Genomic DNA, 14,364 nt, shown 5'->3' with positions numbered 1-14,364 from the left:
GAATTAGATTGTCTGTGTGTCTATCCGGTTTGCATCATGCTGTTCATCACAATGTCTATTATTATTTAATTAGAGGGAAGCCAACCAGTTAGAGATGTTTCAGTGAGTTACCTCCATGGACTCAGTCTCCTTCATGTCACTTGAAATTGGATGGCAAATACTTCACATAAGAAGCTGCCCATCCTCTGATGTACCTTCATCCCTCAAAGTGCTTTCTGATGCTATCAGTTGCTCCAGCTGAGACAGGCACTCTCCTGGGACACCTGAACCAAGCCTGCCTTTGTGACTTTTATGATGGGGGTTCTGCCCAAAAGAAAGGTCTGTTTTCCTCTCCTGGGTTTGAGTGTCAAAAGGCAAAAGAAACTCACAAGGTATCTGCAAAAGTTTTAAGTTTCATTACAAAAGTATAGCTTCATCTGGAGTGCTGTTTGGAGCTGAATCTCAATGAAACGTTTTCCTGAAGGTGAGTGGGAGTCCCTGTCAGCTCTGCCTTTGCCTTGTCAGAATTGCTCTCTGTTCATTGCTGCATATGACAATTCCTTGTTTGGCACAAATTAGATTAAATCACTATGTCTCATATCAGTCACAGCTCTGACTTTTTAAAATGCCAGTTTATGATAGACAGTCTATGAAACTGCTCCAAATTACTGGGAAGGTATTTTTGTAAACCCAGTACCCTTGTGCATTTTTGAGAAGATTAGATATCTATATTGCAAGTCTTTGCCAATCTCCATGGCAACTAAGCACTCACCACCAAGGTTATATGTTCAAGCACAGTTATTTTCAATTCTTTTCCAATTAAGATTTCACAACAGCCTTATTTTCTTGCTATAACCACAGTACTAGCAACTAGATGCTAATAGCTATAGAATGTTTCTAGCTGTCTGGTAGTAAAAGGACTGCATGAGATCTTCACTTTTCTTAATTACTTCTCAATTCTACTGCTTGAACATACTCACTCCCAAGTCATGAGAGTATTCTTTTCTTGATTCTGCTGAAAATGAAAACAGTCAACTTAAATGCAATTGTGAGGTACCTATATTGTTGATTATACAAAATTAGAAAACCAAGGACAAAGAAATTAATTACAGTGTAAAAATCCTCAACAAAATGTGCCTTTCTATGCAACAAAAGTGAACTATTAAAAAATACAATACATTATTAAGATCGTGCTCATTTTAAATATATATTGCCAGAAGTGCATCTATAGTAACCATTTATGTGTATTCATAATAAAATCATTCAGACTATGGATTCTCTTAAGTGATTAGCAGCTTCGTGTCTGGATAGTGTCTAGCAGCATAGGACCTCAGTCCACGAGCGGAAGCATTAAGTAAAATGCTAATAAACAGAAATACTAAAATTATATCCCTTACATGAGTTTCTGCTGAGTAGCCAATTGTTTAACAACCACTGTAAAATCTGTATAATTATTTGCTTGGCAATACAACAATGCTGAAATAACGATGGGCTACATTCAGCCAATTGTGTAATTCCTTGAAGAAATTCTTGCTGCAGGAGATTAAATGAATTAGGACACTGAATGACTGTTATTTGGGAAACGAAAAGATTTTTAAAATGTGCTTTCTAATGTCAGCAAAGCAGTATATAGACATAGTCTTTGCATATCTACAGTGAGCATTTGAAGGCATTTTCTGGAAAATGTGCATCCTCAAACCAGAACAGATGGTTTTCATATGCAGTTTCTGTGAGGACGAATTGGAAGGTTTTGTCATCTTTAAATGTTTGAGTTATTGTGGTGGTTTAACACCAGCTGGGAATTAAACTTCACCCTATTCCCCTCTGGTGAGGGAGGGACAAAGGAGCGACTATTGGTTGAGATAACAATTTACTGAAAGCAAACAGCAATGGAGTAAGAAACGCACAATGACAGCAGCAATATTAATAACAAAAGTATACAAAAAGAGAAGGTGCTTTACACACAAAAGGCCTTATTCACCACCTTGACTTAGCTCTGCATGGCCAGTGAGACAAAGACAAGATGGTGGAGGGACATTGCTGTGACTCAGCAGTGACAGTAGTTATTCCAGAGACAAAGACAAGATGACAGGAGGATGTTCCTGTGGCTTGACAGTGTTGCACAGTTATTCCTGAAACCAAGACAAGATGGTGGGTGCGATACTTACACAGTGCCATGTGGCCTCCTGAGACAAAGACAAGATGGCAAGCTCTCCCTGCAGCCAGTGTTCCCCAAGCCCAAGACAATGAAAAACAATGATGGAAGAAACCCCCAGAACTAGATTGTCCATATTGCACCACGCCACCTGCTTCCAGACTGCTCTGTTGGTTCAATTGTGCACTGACTCCCAGCTGGGAGATGCATTCAGCAGTGATTCGTTTTCGTTGGAAAAGCAACCTGTACAAACTTTATAGTGAAAATACATTTTCTTTCTTAAATGTATCTAAATTTGTAATCATGGCCCATGTAAGCATCCATGTCCTTGCCATAAGGGACTGAGATGTTGGCTTCATTCACTAGGATCTTGGTCAGGTAATCCACAGGTATACTGTGGATATATGCAGATGAGTTTTTATTTTTAGTTTTAATGGTACTGCAATTGTTTGTGCTTTTCTCTCTTACTTGAGAAAATGTGGAGGGTGGTGGAGGCTGACTGACCTTTATCCCTCATTCTGCTCTAATTATCCTCACTTCTTCTCTGCATTCTGGACTATTTCTGTTTGAGCTCTGTTTTTGGAGGCAGACAGAGCAGGAAAAAAACTATCCCAGAACACAGGAACACTTTCCTCTTTTTGTATTTTAGTTTTGATAATGCCATGCCCATATTTTCACTTCATATTCAAGTTTTGGACACCTTGGTACTTCCTTTTCTTAGAAGTGAGTTGAGATCCTAAACTGCTCTCCACCCCTGAAGGTTTAGGTGCTGCCTGCAACTTTGCTCTGAGAAAAAAAATTAGCCATTTGTTCCAGTGTTTCCAGTGTCTTCCTCATTTCACCCATGCAGGTGCCTACAGCAAAAATATGATTCCAGTCTGCCCACTGCTAGTGTCATCATCTGTTTCCACGATGAAGCCTGGTCTACTCTGCTGAGAACTGTGCACAGCGTTATGGATACAGCCCCAAAGGCCTTCCTCAAGGATATCATCCTAGTTGATGATCTCAGCCAGCAAGGTAGGTCCCATTTCTCTGTATGTGAGCTCTTTTTTCCAAAACTTTGGGAAAGAAACTGTCCTCCTCCAAGAAGTATGTGAGGAGAGGAGAAGGCAAAGAGGACTCCCAGGAAACAAGCTAAGCAGAGCCCAGAGCTGGCTACCAGGTTTCACTACCCATTCCTAGAATTCAGCATAGCCTTTCAACTTTGAAATATGTTTTGTTTTTTCCCCACATCATTTACAGCCACTCTGAACTTTCTTACTTCAAAATAAGATCACAGGATGCAAATCTTAGGATTCCCACTGGAACAGATCTGCTGTCATAATTTCCAGACTTGGATTTTGGCTGAAGCACAGAGTGGAAAAGTCCACATTGCTAAAGTAATCCAAAGTGCTTGGGAAAGCCTAACACCTGTAGTATCTGACTCTCATCAGTGTATTTTATGACATGATGAGAGCATCCACCTTTTGCTGAAAACAGGAGAGGAGGCTATTAGGATTCCCACAGGAACAGGTTCATACCTTGTGAATCTCAGTTTCCATTAGTCTCTACTTCCCTTTGACATTATACTGCTGTAGAAATATTTGAAACATGGCCTACTTGGCCATTTAAAACAAATGCCCCTGAAACATTTTACCAGTAAGAAGCAGCATCTCCTACTACACACTCAGTTTCTGTAACAGCTTGAATCAAAGCTAAAACATTTCAGTGACTGTTCTGTTTCTGACAGGGCCCCTGAAGTCGGCTCTGAGTGAGTACATCTCTAAGCTGGATGGTGTGAAGCTCATCCGGAGCAACAAGAGGCTTGGAGTCATCCGAGGTCGGATGCTAGGAGCTGCACGGGCTACTGGGGATGTGCTCATCTTCATGGATTCACACTGCGAGTGTCAGAAGGGCTGGCTGGAACCCCTCCTGGCCAGGCTCTCCAACAACCGGTAAATCCCTGCATACGGTAATTTCTGCTGAAAGGAACATGTTTGGAAAGTATTGGGTAGTCTTTGTAACCCTTGGTTATCTTCTTGTTTCTAATCACATCCCTTTTATTTTCTACCTTATCACCATATGCATCACTCTGATATGTGGGAAGCAGGATAGGTCTCACAGCTGATAACCCTCACCTTACACTGAGTGTAAATTTCAAGATTTGTATCCAGTTAGAGTTTTAAGAAGGCTTCCTGGTGGTCTGAATTAAAAAGGAGAGTCTGTTTACAAACAGTCTCAACCTGTTTGCAAATCAGCAAATATCCACCAGAGAAAACTACTGCAAGACTCCATTATTATTACTTTTTAGCCATCTCAGTGATGAAGCCAAGAATAAAATGCTTTGTCCTCCTGAACCAGTTTGGTTGTATTCCTGTGTCACCTTTTGGCCGCCATTTCTCTTCCACAGAAAAAGCCCAGACCTCCTTGGCAGCCTAGACAGACCCAGCTAATCAAAGGTACTTTCACTGACACCAAAGTAACAGAGTAAGGCAAAGATTCGTATTTCTGAGTATTTCATGTTTAGGGTGGTTCTTGGGCCTGCTCTCTAATGTACAGCTGAGCTCATCTATGCAGTCCTTTGAAGAGATTAAAGCCACTGCAAATGTTTCTAGGCTTACATGTCAGTGAATCTTTTATTAAAGGGACTTCTTTGAAAAAAAAAAAAAAATTGCACATTAACTTGTCACTTGGAAAAAAAATAATTGCTTGAAGGGGTAAAATTAAAAAAAAATCTTTAAACTCTTGCTAGACTGTTAAATAGTCACACTATACACCTTCAAAGTCTGTTCCCATGACTGGAAGAAGCTGCTTTTATGGCTTATTACGTTTACTTATAAAAGAATTAATGTGAGCTTTTAGAAATTATTACATCATTTGAATGAAAACATTTAGAATACTGAAAGCAAGAGTAATGCTGTGCCAGAATGTCAGGAATATTCTTTTCAAAAAGGCCCTCCTTGGAAAAGCAGATTATTTTTTGTTTGCTGACTAATAGGTGGTTTACTATGAATATACTTTATGATTCTTCTGCCTTGAACTATAGTCCATTTTTGATGTTCAAGCAAAACTACCACGTGTGTCAATTGGCCAGTCCTTATTCAAGGGTGTTCAAATTGCTGAAATTAAGAGTTACAAAAAGTCTCAGAGGAGAGCTATAGCGAAGGGAGAATTACAGCAGCAAGAGAGAAGTTAGAACCCCACAACCCCACCATGTCAAAATATCCCTCCTGAGGGAATACAAAACCTCCAAGTCTGCTATCATTCAGAGATTTTGTAGCACTGTCACCATGGGGTGAGAAAGGAGTCCTCTTCCCTTACAGGGCCTATATGCTCATTCATTCCTCCAGGAAAGCAGAATTTAACAGTGAATTAACTAATATCTAATTGGATTAATGAAGCAAAGGTAGAAAACTGATTAGATAATGGTATGGGTTAAGCCATTCCTTTTTGTGTGCTTTGTCAGTCGCTGTGTTTTACCTGCGACATCCTCCATTGAGGAGGGAAGATGAGGTCTAAGGCACCTGGCAGTCACCTTCCCTTACTGTCCCTCTTTCTCCAGCTGAAATATGGTGACAATAACACTGATCTGATAAGGAAGTTAATTCATGACTTTTCATAAATAGCTTGTAATGCTTGCATGGAGATCACCATGGAAATGTAAAGCATTGGCTTCATTTAGCACTCCCTGAGGCTAGCCAAGTGAGGAAAGCACAGGAAATTGAGAGTGACTGGTAAAATATCCATCTTTCCTCTTCTTAATGTACCAATCAAACCATAATTCATGCACTTTTGCTGGCAGGATAGGATGAGAAAACAATCACCTGGAGTGAGTGAGTTTTTTGCTGGCAAGGACCAAGGCAGCCTTTCAAAATTCAAACCTTTGCAGGAGCTTAAGGGAGCTGCAGAGTGGTTTTAACTTTGAAAATGGTGATTAAGCTATATTTTCTAGACTCCTGATCAAAGTGTGTCACTATTATTGTAATCTGTCTTAGAGTGATGCTGAGAGATCCTTGCCCAGACTGAGATCTCACTGTGAGTTGAATGTATTCACAGCAAGAGAGTTCTTAGTGGACTGTTCTCACCATTCTTAGTGGTCTGTAGAATAAATATAAGAAAAATTATCCCAGTTTTACAGGTATAGAAATATTTATACAGAAATATTTGGCAGACATTTGTCTTGTTCTAGATAATGAGATTTCATCTCCCTTTATTCACTAACCCAATCTAATTTATTTTTCTGAAAAAAGTATTAAGTCATTCTAAAATCATTGGATATACACTTTTAAGGACATTTAGTGGGACTAGTTCTGTCAACCATGCCTAATAAATTCACTGGGAAGCTGTGCATCAGCTTAGTATATTGCCTAGAGGATGGTTCAGTGGTTTCTAAAGTATTCCTTGATATTTTGATTATTCAAGGATGAATACCATAAGTACCTGGACAATATTAGAAAACTACATGAGATGCCCCACAGATCATTTCATTTGACAACTGTTTGTGTTCCAGGCTAATTCCAGGTGAGTAACATGGTGCATAACAATGCAGCTGTGCCATTATTATAGTCATCTTTGGAAGGGTTTGCCTTTTCCAGGAGATTGCAGAGCTGCTGTTTTGTATTCCATCCAAAGGCAGGGAAAGGCAGAGGAGGCATATAATGAACTGTACCATGAAGCCTTTAAAATGTTGTTCCTTTGAACCAACAACAGTGGCCACTGTTTTTGTGCTGAAGCAGGATGATTAAACAAACAAACAAAAAAAACCCCTCAAACACACACACACACACACACAAAAAAACCCACAAAAACAAAAAAACCAAAAACAAACCAAAAAAACCCACCACAACCAACAACAACAAATCCAAAATGTATCTCCTTAAAACAAATCCAAAACGTATCTCCTTAAAATGCTTCATGAAACCAAAATGAACCTTGATTACATCCTTGACAAGGAGCTCCACCTCTAAAAGAGACCTGGGTGCCATAACTATGGACACAGGGGTGGTTTTGCAAGGGCTGTTTCTCTCTGTGCTGGAGCGCTGCCTATACCACAGCTCAAATATTAGATTAGGAAACAGAAGCCTGGTATATTATTTAAAAAAGCTTTGCTGGTTTCTAAAATTCAAAGTGCCTCTACTTAGCACTGTGATTCTAGGTCACTAATTTTTAATGAAGATGCTGATAAACAGAATAAGAAATTAGCATAGCAGTGGAAAGGTGTTTCATCATCTGTGTGCTCCCATCAGGAACAAATGGAAACCTCTGCTTGTAGATGCAGGAATAGAAAGAGTTCTGCTGTCCAGAAATTTTCTGTGTGGTTCTGATTTTATGGTAATACACAAGAGAGAAGGGAAATATTTTGCACTAAAGATGGACAGCTTCATCTCTTTTATTCTGATTCACCACTTTTCAGTGTCCCATATCCCAGCTTTTTGAGCTACCAAATACATAAGCCATCTGTTTTCTAACTTCTCACAGGCTTGGGGAAGAATGATGTTATCCATTCTGAGCCCACACAATCCCAGCATCTGAGTATGCAATTCCATGCTGCTCTCCCTGTTTTGAAAGCCTTCCATACACTTCACATGTAACAGCCTGCCTCCTGGGATTTCTGTGTTTGCTCCTTCCTTTTATATCCCCCATTTGTCAATAACACTCATTTCAAATTCAGTAAATGTTCTCCATTTACATGGTAAGTTATGGGAAGATAAGCTATCTCTTTACAATGTTTCACAGTTGATCAGGATCAGAAGGTGACCTGTTTTAAAGAAGTTGAGGTAAAGAAAATAAAGATGAGAGTCTAAAGCCAAAGGCAAATATTACTGCTAAACACAGGAGCAATAAAGATTTAGGCGTAATTCATGGCTCAGTGCCTTGACTGTCCAGTGTTAAAAGGTGTTGGTTAGCGCTACAGATTTTGTTACTCTACATACAAATTTTAATATTTTAGGAAAAAAGGCAGGTTCAAAAGTTATTGTTTTTTAATAAAGCATTCCCAAAGCATCCTTTTAGCACTCTGCTTTGCAGAGATTTGCTATATACTTAGCATATGGATAGTCCATCCATTTGAGCAGACTGTTCCTATGCCCTAAGTTCGGCTGGAGTTGGTCTGTAAGGCAGTATATAAGTAATCCTTTATAACTTAGCTTTGCCATTCCTAATCACTGCATTTTATCTTCTTATTAATCCTATCCAATTTCAAGTGATTTGTATTTCTAAGACTTCAGTTAGTCAGCAAGGTGCTCCCAGTGGAAATGCTGCATTTTGTGGAACCAGCTTGGGTCCTCAGTTACTCTCTAAAGTTTTGACTGTGGGCAGAAACAGAGAACTGGGACTGCCTGGATTTCTTAGCTATCTAATTTTTGCAAGCTGTGACACACCCTGAAACAGGTTGAGGAATATACAAAATTTTCATGTTTGGCTTTTTTCCTCCTTATTTAAAGGAGGATTTAAACAGGTTAAAATTTATTCCTTTCCCATGGCGGGGGGGGGGGGGGGGAAGTGTATAAATCAATACAAATGCATTCAAAAAATGTGTATCCAAAACTTACAGATACTTTAATTAAATCTTCCTCTCCCCATGTTACTTAGTTTAAAATTAGAAAAGAATGTAATGTGCATGTTGACTGTAAAGGGTCATGGGAAGACATTTCATTTGCAATTGTATTTGGTAAAGAAATCCCAAACTAGGAAATTGTTCTTGTTTGGGTTGCTCTTTTTCATGGAATTGTGACCTTTTGTAATTTGTGTGAGTTCCAAGCATTTGAAATATTCACAGATTAGTCAAACAGTTCAAAGCCTTGCTCCTAGTTGTATTTGAATTTCCTGTTTTTCACTTCCCTCAGATTCCACAGAGTAAAATTAGCTGTAGTTTGTGTTTTGTGCTGAGAAGTGCTGAGAAGCTGCTGTCTGCCACTTACCCAGTTAAAAACAAGAATAGCTAAGAACATCTTCCAATTACCATCTACTGCAAAATTTGCATTTAGAACTAATTTAGAACACAAATATCAAATCATCATTGAATATGCAGAAAAGAGCTATTTTATTCTTTTTAAATCACACCAACAAAAAATGGGTAAAGCACTGCTTGATTAGGATTAAAATTGAATATTGACCAATTTTCACATAAGATTCTAATTTTCACATAAGAATCTAAGAATTCTTAGATTCCTCTATTTCAGATCAGAAATACACTCCCAATATTTAGTTTTAAGAAGGTGTGATTCTATTGGTTTCAGCAGAGCTACATCAGGACTATACCACACTTAGACTAGGTGACAGTCTAGAATTATTCTTACAAACATACTCTTGAAATTTGTTAATCTCGGCATTCTGAAAAAGCTACGCAAGTAGTAGCTCTAAAACATAGTTATCAGTTTTTACTGTCTAATTTTGTGGGAAAGGAGATCAGATTTTATTTTATTTTATTCTGGTTTATGGTTGAATTTAGCCAGAATAGAATGTGACCTATTCCTGCAAGCTATTTTCAGCTTAAACACTGTAATTTTCCATGTCACAATTTGCGGATAGTTTGGCTAATTGCTTGGTCTCCAAATTATCAGAATCCATTATGTCCTAACTGGTATATTTCTTGAACTGGAATCTTGAAGCATCAATGCCCAGTAACTGAAACTACTACTGTGATGCCTACTCTTGTGAGCAATTGCACTGATGCCAGAAGCACCATTGGAGTTTGGAGTTTAATAGTGGCGACAAAATTAAGGTGGATTCAAAAAAAGGACAGGTTTAAGATAGTTGCAATGATACGAAAATGTAGGATAGTCTGAAATGTTTGCATCATCTGATCCAGAATATATCTGAGTGTGTCTATATTTGCATTTTCTCTATCTGAACTACCCAGGGTCAGTTCATGTGGTGTAATCTGCACGGTCAAGGTCTTTGGAGTGGTTTAGTCTACATTGCCTCTGGCTTCTATTCAAATACATCCTCCTGATATTTCCCTTTTGAATCTGAGGTTGTAAAATAAACTACCCTGGGGTCATTAATTCCTCAGTCCTGTCTGAATGAGAATGGACAAACCAGTAGCAATAGATAGTGTGGGTTTCAGCAAGCAGCAGCAAACTGAGGTGGGAACTACACAGCTGCATCTACGCTTCCAACCAGGCAGTTTTCAGAGTTACTCGTACACTGGAGAATGCAGCAGGCTGAACAAACCACCGTTACAGGGACGTTTTATTTTTGATATTTAGTCATTTAAAATCCATTTGACTTGTCAGATGGATTTCCCTCAACATATCAAAGAAAAGAAATGCCTGTTGGTGTGAGTCCAGCGGGTCACTGCTTTTAGTAACTTTTAGAAGCAGGTCGTTTCCTCTGCATGCTGTGAGTAAAGCTCTCAGTAGAAAGGTCCCTGCTGACTTGAGCACTGGGTGGTTTCTCCTGTCATGGATACAAAACTGTATCACAGGGACATCATTAGGAGAATCAGGGAAGGATATCAGCTTTATTATTTTTAGTATCACTTCTTTCCATTTCTTCTTGAGTCCCACGGAAGGGTGACAGGAACTCATTGCCTTCATGTATATGCCTGCAAATGCTGCATGTGACCATAAAATTTTCTCACCTATTTATAAACCAGATGTTTGTTTCTAAGAGTGCCTATTGTTGCATATTATAAAGGATGGTTTTACACCAGAGTAGAAAAATAAAATTACTTTTCTATTTTAAATCTTCCTGGCTTAAGCTCATCACAGGACAGTCTGCTCTTACTAGGAAACAAAACTCAGTCATTTTAAAGCAATCCTCTGTATGGTTCATCTTTTTACTATCAACTGGCAAGGAGTATTCTGTTTCTCTGTGGGCTTCTAAAATCCTCTACAGGAAATGTCAACTGTGAAAAAACAAAGTTGGGACAGTTCCCCAACCCCCCCTCCCCCCACCTCTGATACTGAAAAAACATTATTCTAGTGATTGTAGAGGCAGAGAAGATATGTCAAGATTACATTAACATCACCCAGAGCCACCATCTTCCTTAGCTGGTTCTGGCCTCTGCCATGGAAGAATACAAATGTCTCACTGCACTGGAGTCTGAGATGTTCTGAGGTGTCATTTTTTCACTGACAGTATTATGTTTCAAGCAAATTTCTCTTCTTGAGATTTCTGACCAACATATACATCTTAAAAGAGGAGATAACATCTGCATTTTGCCCCCAAATTGACCATTTCATTTTTCTCTCTCTAACAGGAAGTTTTTTCCTAGGGAATAATTTTGTACATGGATATTCCTGCTCTAGAACAGTAATATTTTTTTCCAGTGTACTTTCATTCCTCTTAAATATTACTGATTTTTCTCCAGAGGAACTTCTGTCTATAGACAAGCCTTTACACTGAGACCAGAAACTATTCTTTTAGCATAGGACAGAAGAAATGGATAATGTTACTCTTCAACACTTTTCCCCTGCAGTCCCTAATATAATTTCATTCATATCTGAAAATTTCCAAATAGGATATATCATTGACCTGAGAACAAGGAACATTGAAGAGTGTTCTGAACTACCAGTTAATTCCAAGAGGGTGTGCAAGTAGACTGTGAAGTACTGTGACTACTTTGCCATAGGGAAATGTCTAGTACCTCTTCTCAGACTAATGCAAATTAGTCTTAACTATTAGTCTAACTGAAGTTAGAAATGAATTCAAGGATTGCCACTCACAGTGTAATGGCTCTGTTCTTGCTCTTAAAAGTAGATTCCGCAATGTGACAGTGCATTTGCAAAAGCATTCTAAGATTGTGATAAAATACAAACAGGCACTGGCTTATGAACTCAGTAGCAAATTTTTTTTTTTTCAAAACAAGCAGCAGAACAAACTAAGGATAAATGCACTCTTTATTGGCCTGATGTGATAAACTCATGAAGTGTGTGCAACATCTACAGGAAAATCAAAGGATGGTAAAGTGTGAGAGACCAAAATCATCTTCCACTATAAACTTTGTATCCATGCCAAGCCTGTAGCATCAGAGGTTGGTGCCTGTGTGTGAAACAGCTTTATAAGAATTCTAATCGTTAACTCAAAATCCTGGATAGTGATAAATGACAATGCAAGGTACAGGGTACCACTAAATTATTGATATTTAGATTCCTCACTGCATGCTCAGTATTCCCATGCATTGAGCACCTGATCTTCTGTCAGCAGGGAAACTGAGGGCACTCAGCACTTAGAGGAGTGGTTGTGCTTGACAGTGTCAAAGAGGAGAACTAATGTTTACTAACAGAGTAATGAACTTAATTTATGCTTTGGTTTTGGAAATAAATGGTATTGTCTTTTTCAGAAACAGTGTCGTCTCCCCTGTAATAGATGTCATAGACTGGAAGACCTTTCAGTACTATCACTCTGTGGGCCTGCATCGTGGTGTTTTTGATTGGAAATTAGATTTTCATTGGGAACCGGTGCCAGAGCATGAAGAGAAGGTACGACAGTCTCCCATCAGCCCTATCAGGTAACAGTCCATCAGACAATGTGCCTTGCTCAGCTCAGCAGCAAAAATGTACAGTTTGGGTCATCTTGGGTCATCTTCCAGCTAACAAGAGAAAGGTGTAGTTACTTGCACATGCTCAGTTAATAATTCTGAAGGGATGCTTCTTTTGTTTGTGCTGCTTGTTTTGGCCTTCAGTAATCATTCTAACTAGATTACAGTCACACTTTCAATGTGACAAATGCTTTCCACACATCGACACAACTAGAGTACAGCCTGACAAGACAAGGTGTGGAGGTTTGTAGGGAAAGCAAAAGACAGGTCATACAGAGTTAAAAGACATGTCTTGATCATGATTGTCTCTTGTTTTGAATGTAAATGTGTGCAATGTTCCCCAGTGTTCTGAGTCTTATTTTATAATACAGCCCTTAGCTCCCTTCCCCAGACAAATCCTAGAATTACACTCCCATTGTTCTTTATTTTGGTTCAATAGTCATTCAAGATTATATGGAGCTGTGCTGGATCATTTTGTAATACTCGCTCTATGGAAATGGCAGAATTTTCACCCTCTGTGTAATTCCTTATCCATAACTCAAGGTGTTCACTTCCAAACTCTTTTCTACACAGGAGTCCTGCAGTGGCTGGTGCGGTGGTAGCCATGGATCGACATTACTTCCAAAATACTGGAGCTTATGATTCTGACATGACCATGTGGGGAGCAGAAAACCTGGAACTATCTATTAGGGTAAAGAACTTAATTAAAATATCAAGCTGTGATAATATTGCAATTTTAAGGAACCTCAGTGAAAAAGCAAGAAGGTATTTGTAAAAACAGTGCAGAACGTGTCAGGTTATGGAGACGACAACCTTCCCTGCAGAAATCTATCCCCATGCTCCACAGCCTATCAGGACTATGGAAGAACACACAGCTGCTGTGAGTTAGGAGCATTATGTCGGGAGAAGGAAGTTTTGCTGGCTATCACTATCTGCCTGAGGCCTGAGTCACTGCTTTTGGCACCCTCTGAAAGCTGCCTTTTCTATTCTGGCATGATAACATGCACCAAAGGGAGAGTAGCTTTATTTCTTTGCCAGCGTGTAGTTTTAATAGTTTATATGAAATCCTTTGCATTGTTTTTTGCTGAATAAGACGAGTAACGGATATTGAAAACCAATAAAAATTGCAGGCACAAAAGGGAATAGTGTTTTTACTGTCCTAGACAAGGGAAGGTGTGCACCCAGATCTCTCCACCACTCTGCATTGTTTGTGCACAGAAAAACATAAAATCATGTGAATAGCCATACTGGGTCAAATAAGAGGTCTCAATGCCCGGTCTCTTCTCTGTGTGTGCGAAGCAATGTATGAAGAAGCATATAATAATGCTCCTGCTGTTTCCAGGATTTCCTGCAGCAGAGTCTAGACTAAAGGAGCTTCTCCATTTCAGATAAAAGTAATCTACAGAAGGTAATCTCTTTTTGTGCTTTCACCTGTGTTTCAGACCTGGCTCTGTGGTGGCTCTGTAGAAATTATCCCATGCTCCCGAGTTGGGCACGTCTATCGAAATCACTTCCCACGTGCTTTCTCCTATGAAGAGGCCATTGTGAGGAACAAAATCCGAATAGCTGAGACCTGGTTGGGCTCGTTTAAAGAGAACTTCTACAAGCGTGACACAGTGGCTTTCTTAATCAGCAAGGTAAAGACATCTGTAGAGGTTTGTTTCTGAAATTTGTGTTGAGATAGGTGAAGGGAGAGGAATAGGAATGGGGGTGTCAGTATGCAGTCAGATGCAGGGGATAATCTTTTCATTAAACCTTCCAGTGA

General features: G+C 39.2%; 2 protein-coding genes across 6 annotated transcripts in view; one reads left to right on the top strand and one right to left on the bottom strand.

Moving 5' to 3' along the window:
• The window catches only part of DPH3 (diphthamide biosynthesis 3), a 154,197-nt gene that overhangs the window by 113,788 nt on the left and 26,045 nt on the right, over positions 1 to 14,364 (bottom strand). The window lies entirely within an intron of this gene.
• The window catches only part of GALNT15 (polypeptide N-acetylgalactosaminyltransferase 15), a 28,464-nt gene that overhangs the window by 4,204 nt on the left and 9,896 nt on the right, over positions 1 to 14,364 (top strand). For all 3 annotated transcript variants that reach the window (XM_040085851.2, XM_040085862.1, XM_040085871.1), the window contains exons 3-7: positions 2,985 to 3,151; positions 3,864 to 4,068; positions 12,402 to 12,569; positions 13,173 to 13,290; positions 14,042 to 14,236. In XM_040085851.2, coding sequence (XP_039941785.1) covers positions 2,985 to 3,151; positions 3,864 to 4,068; positions 12,402 to 12,569; positions 13,173 to 13,290; positions 14,042 to 14,236 — 853 coding nt within the window. The remainder of the gene's footprint in view (positions 1 to 2,984; positions 3,152 to 3,863; positions 4,069 to 12,401; positions 12,570 to 13,172; positions 13,291 to 14,041; positions 14,237 to 14,364) is intronic.

This window comes from Hirundo rustica, chromosome 1 (genome assembly GCF_015227805.2).
Source record: "Hirundo rustica isolate bHirRus1 chromosome 1, bHirRus1.pri.v3, whole genome shotgun sequence".
Taxonomy (NCBI): Eukaryota; Metazoa; Chordata; class Aves; order Passeriformes; family Hirundinidae; genus Hirundo; species Hirundo rustica.
Note: the sequence above shows the minus strand (reverse complement) of the source record. Positions and strands in the feature narration are given on the sequence as shown.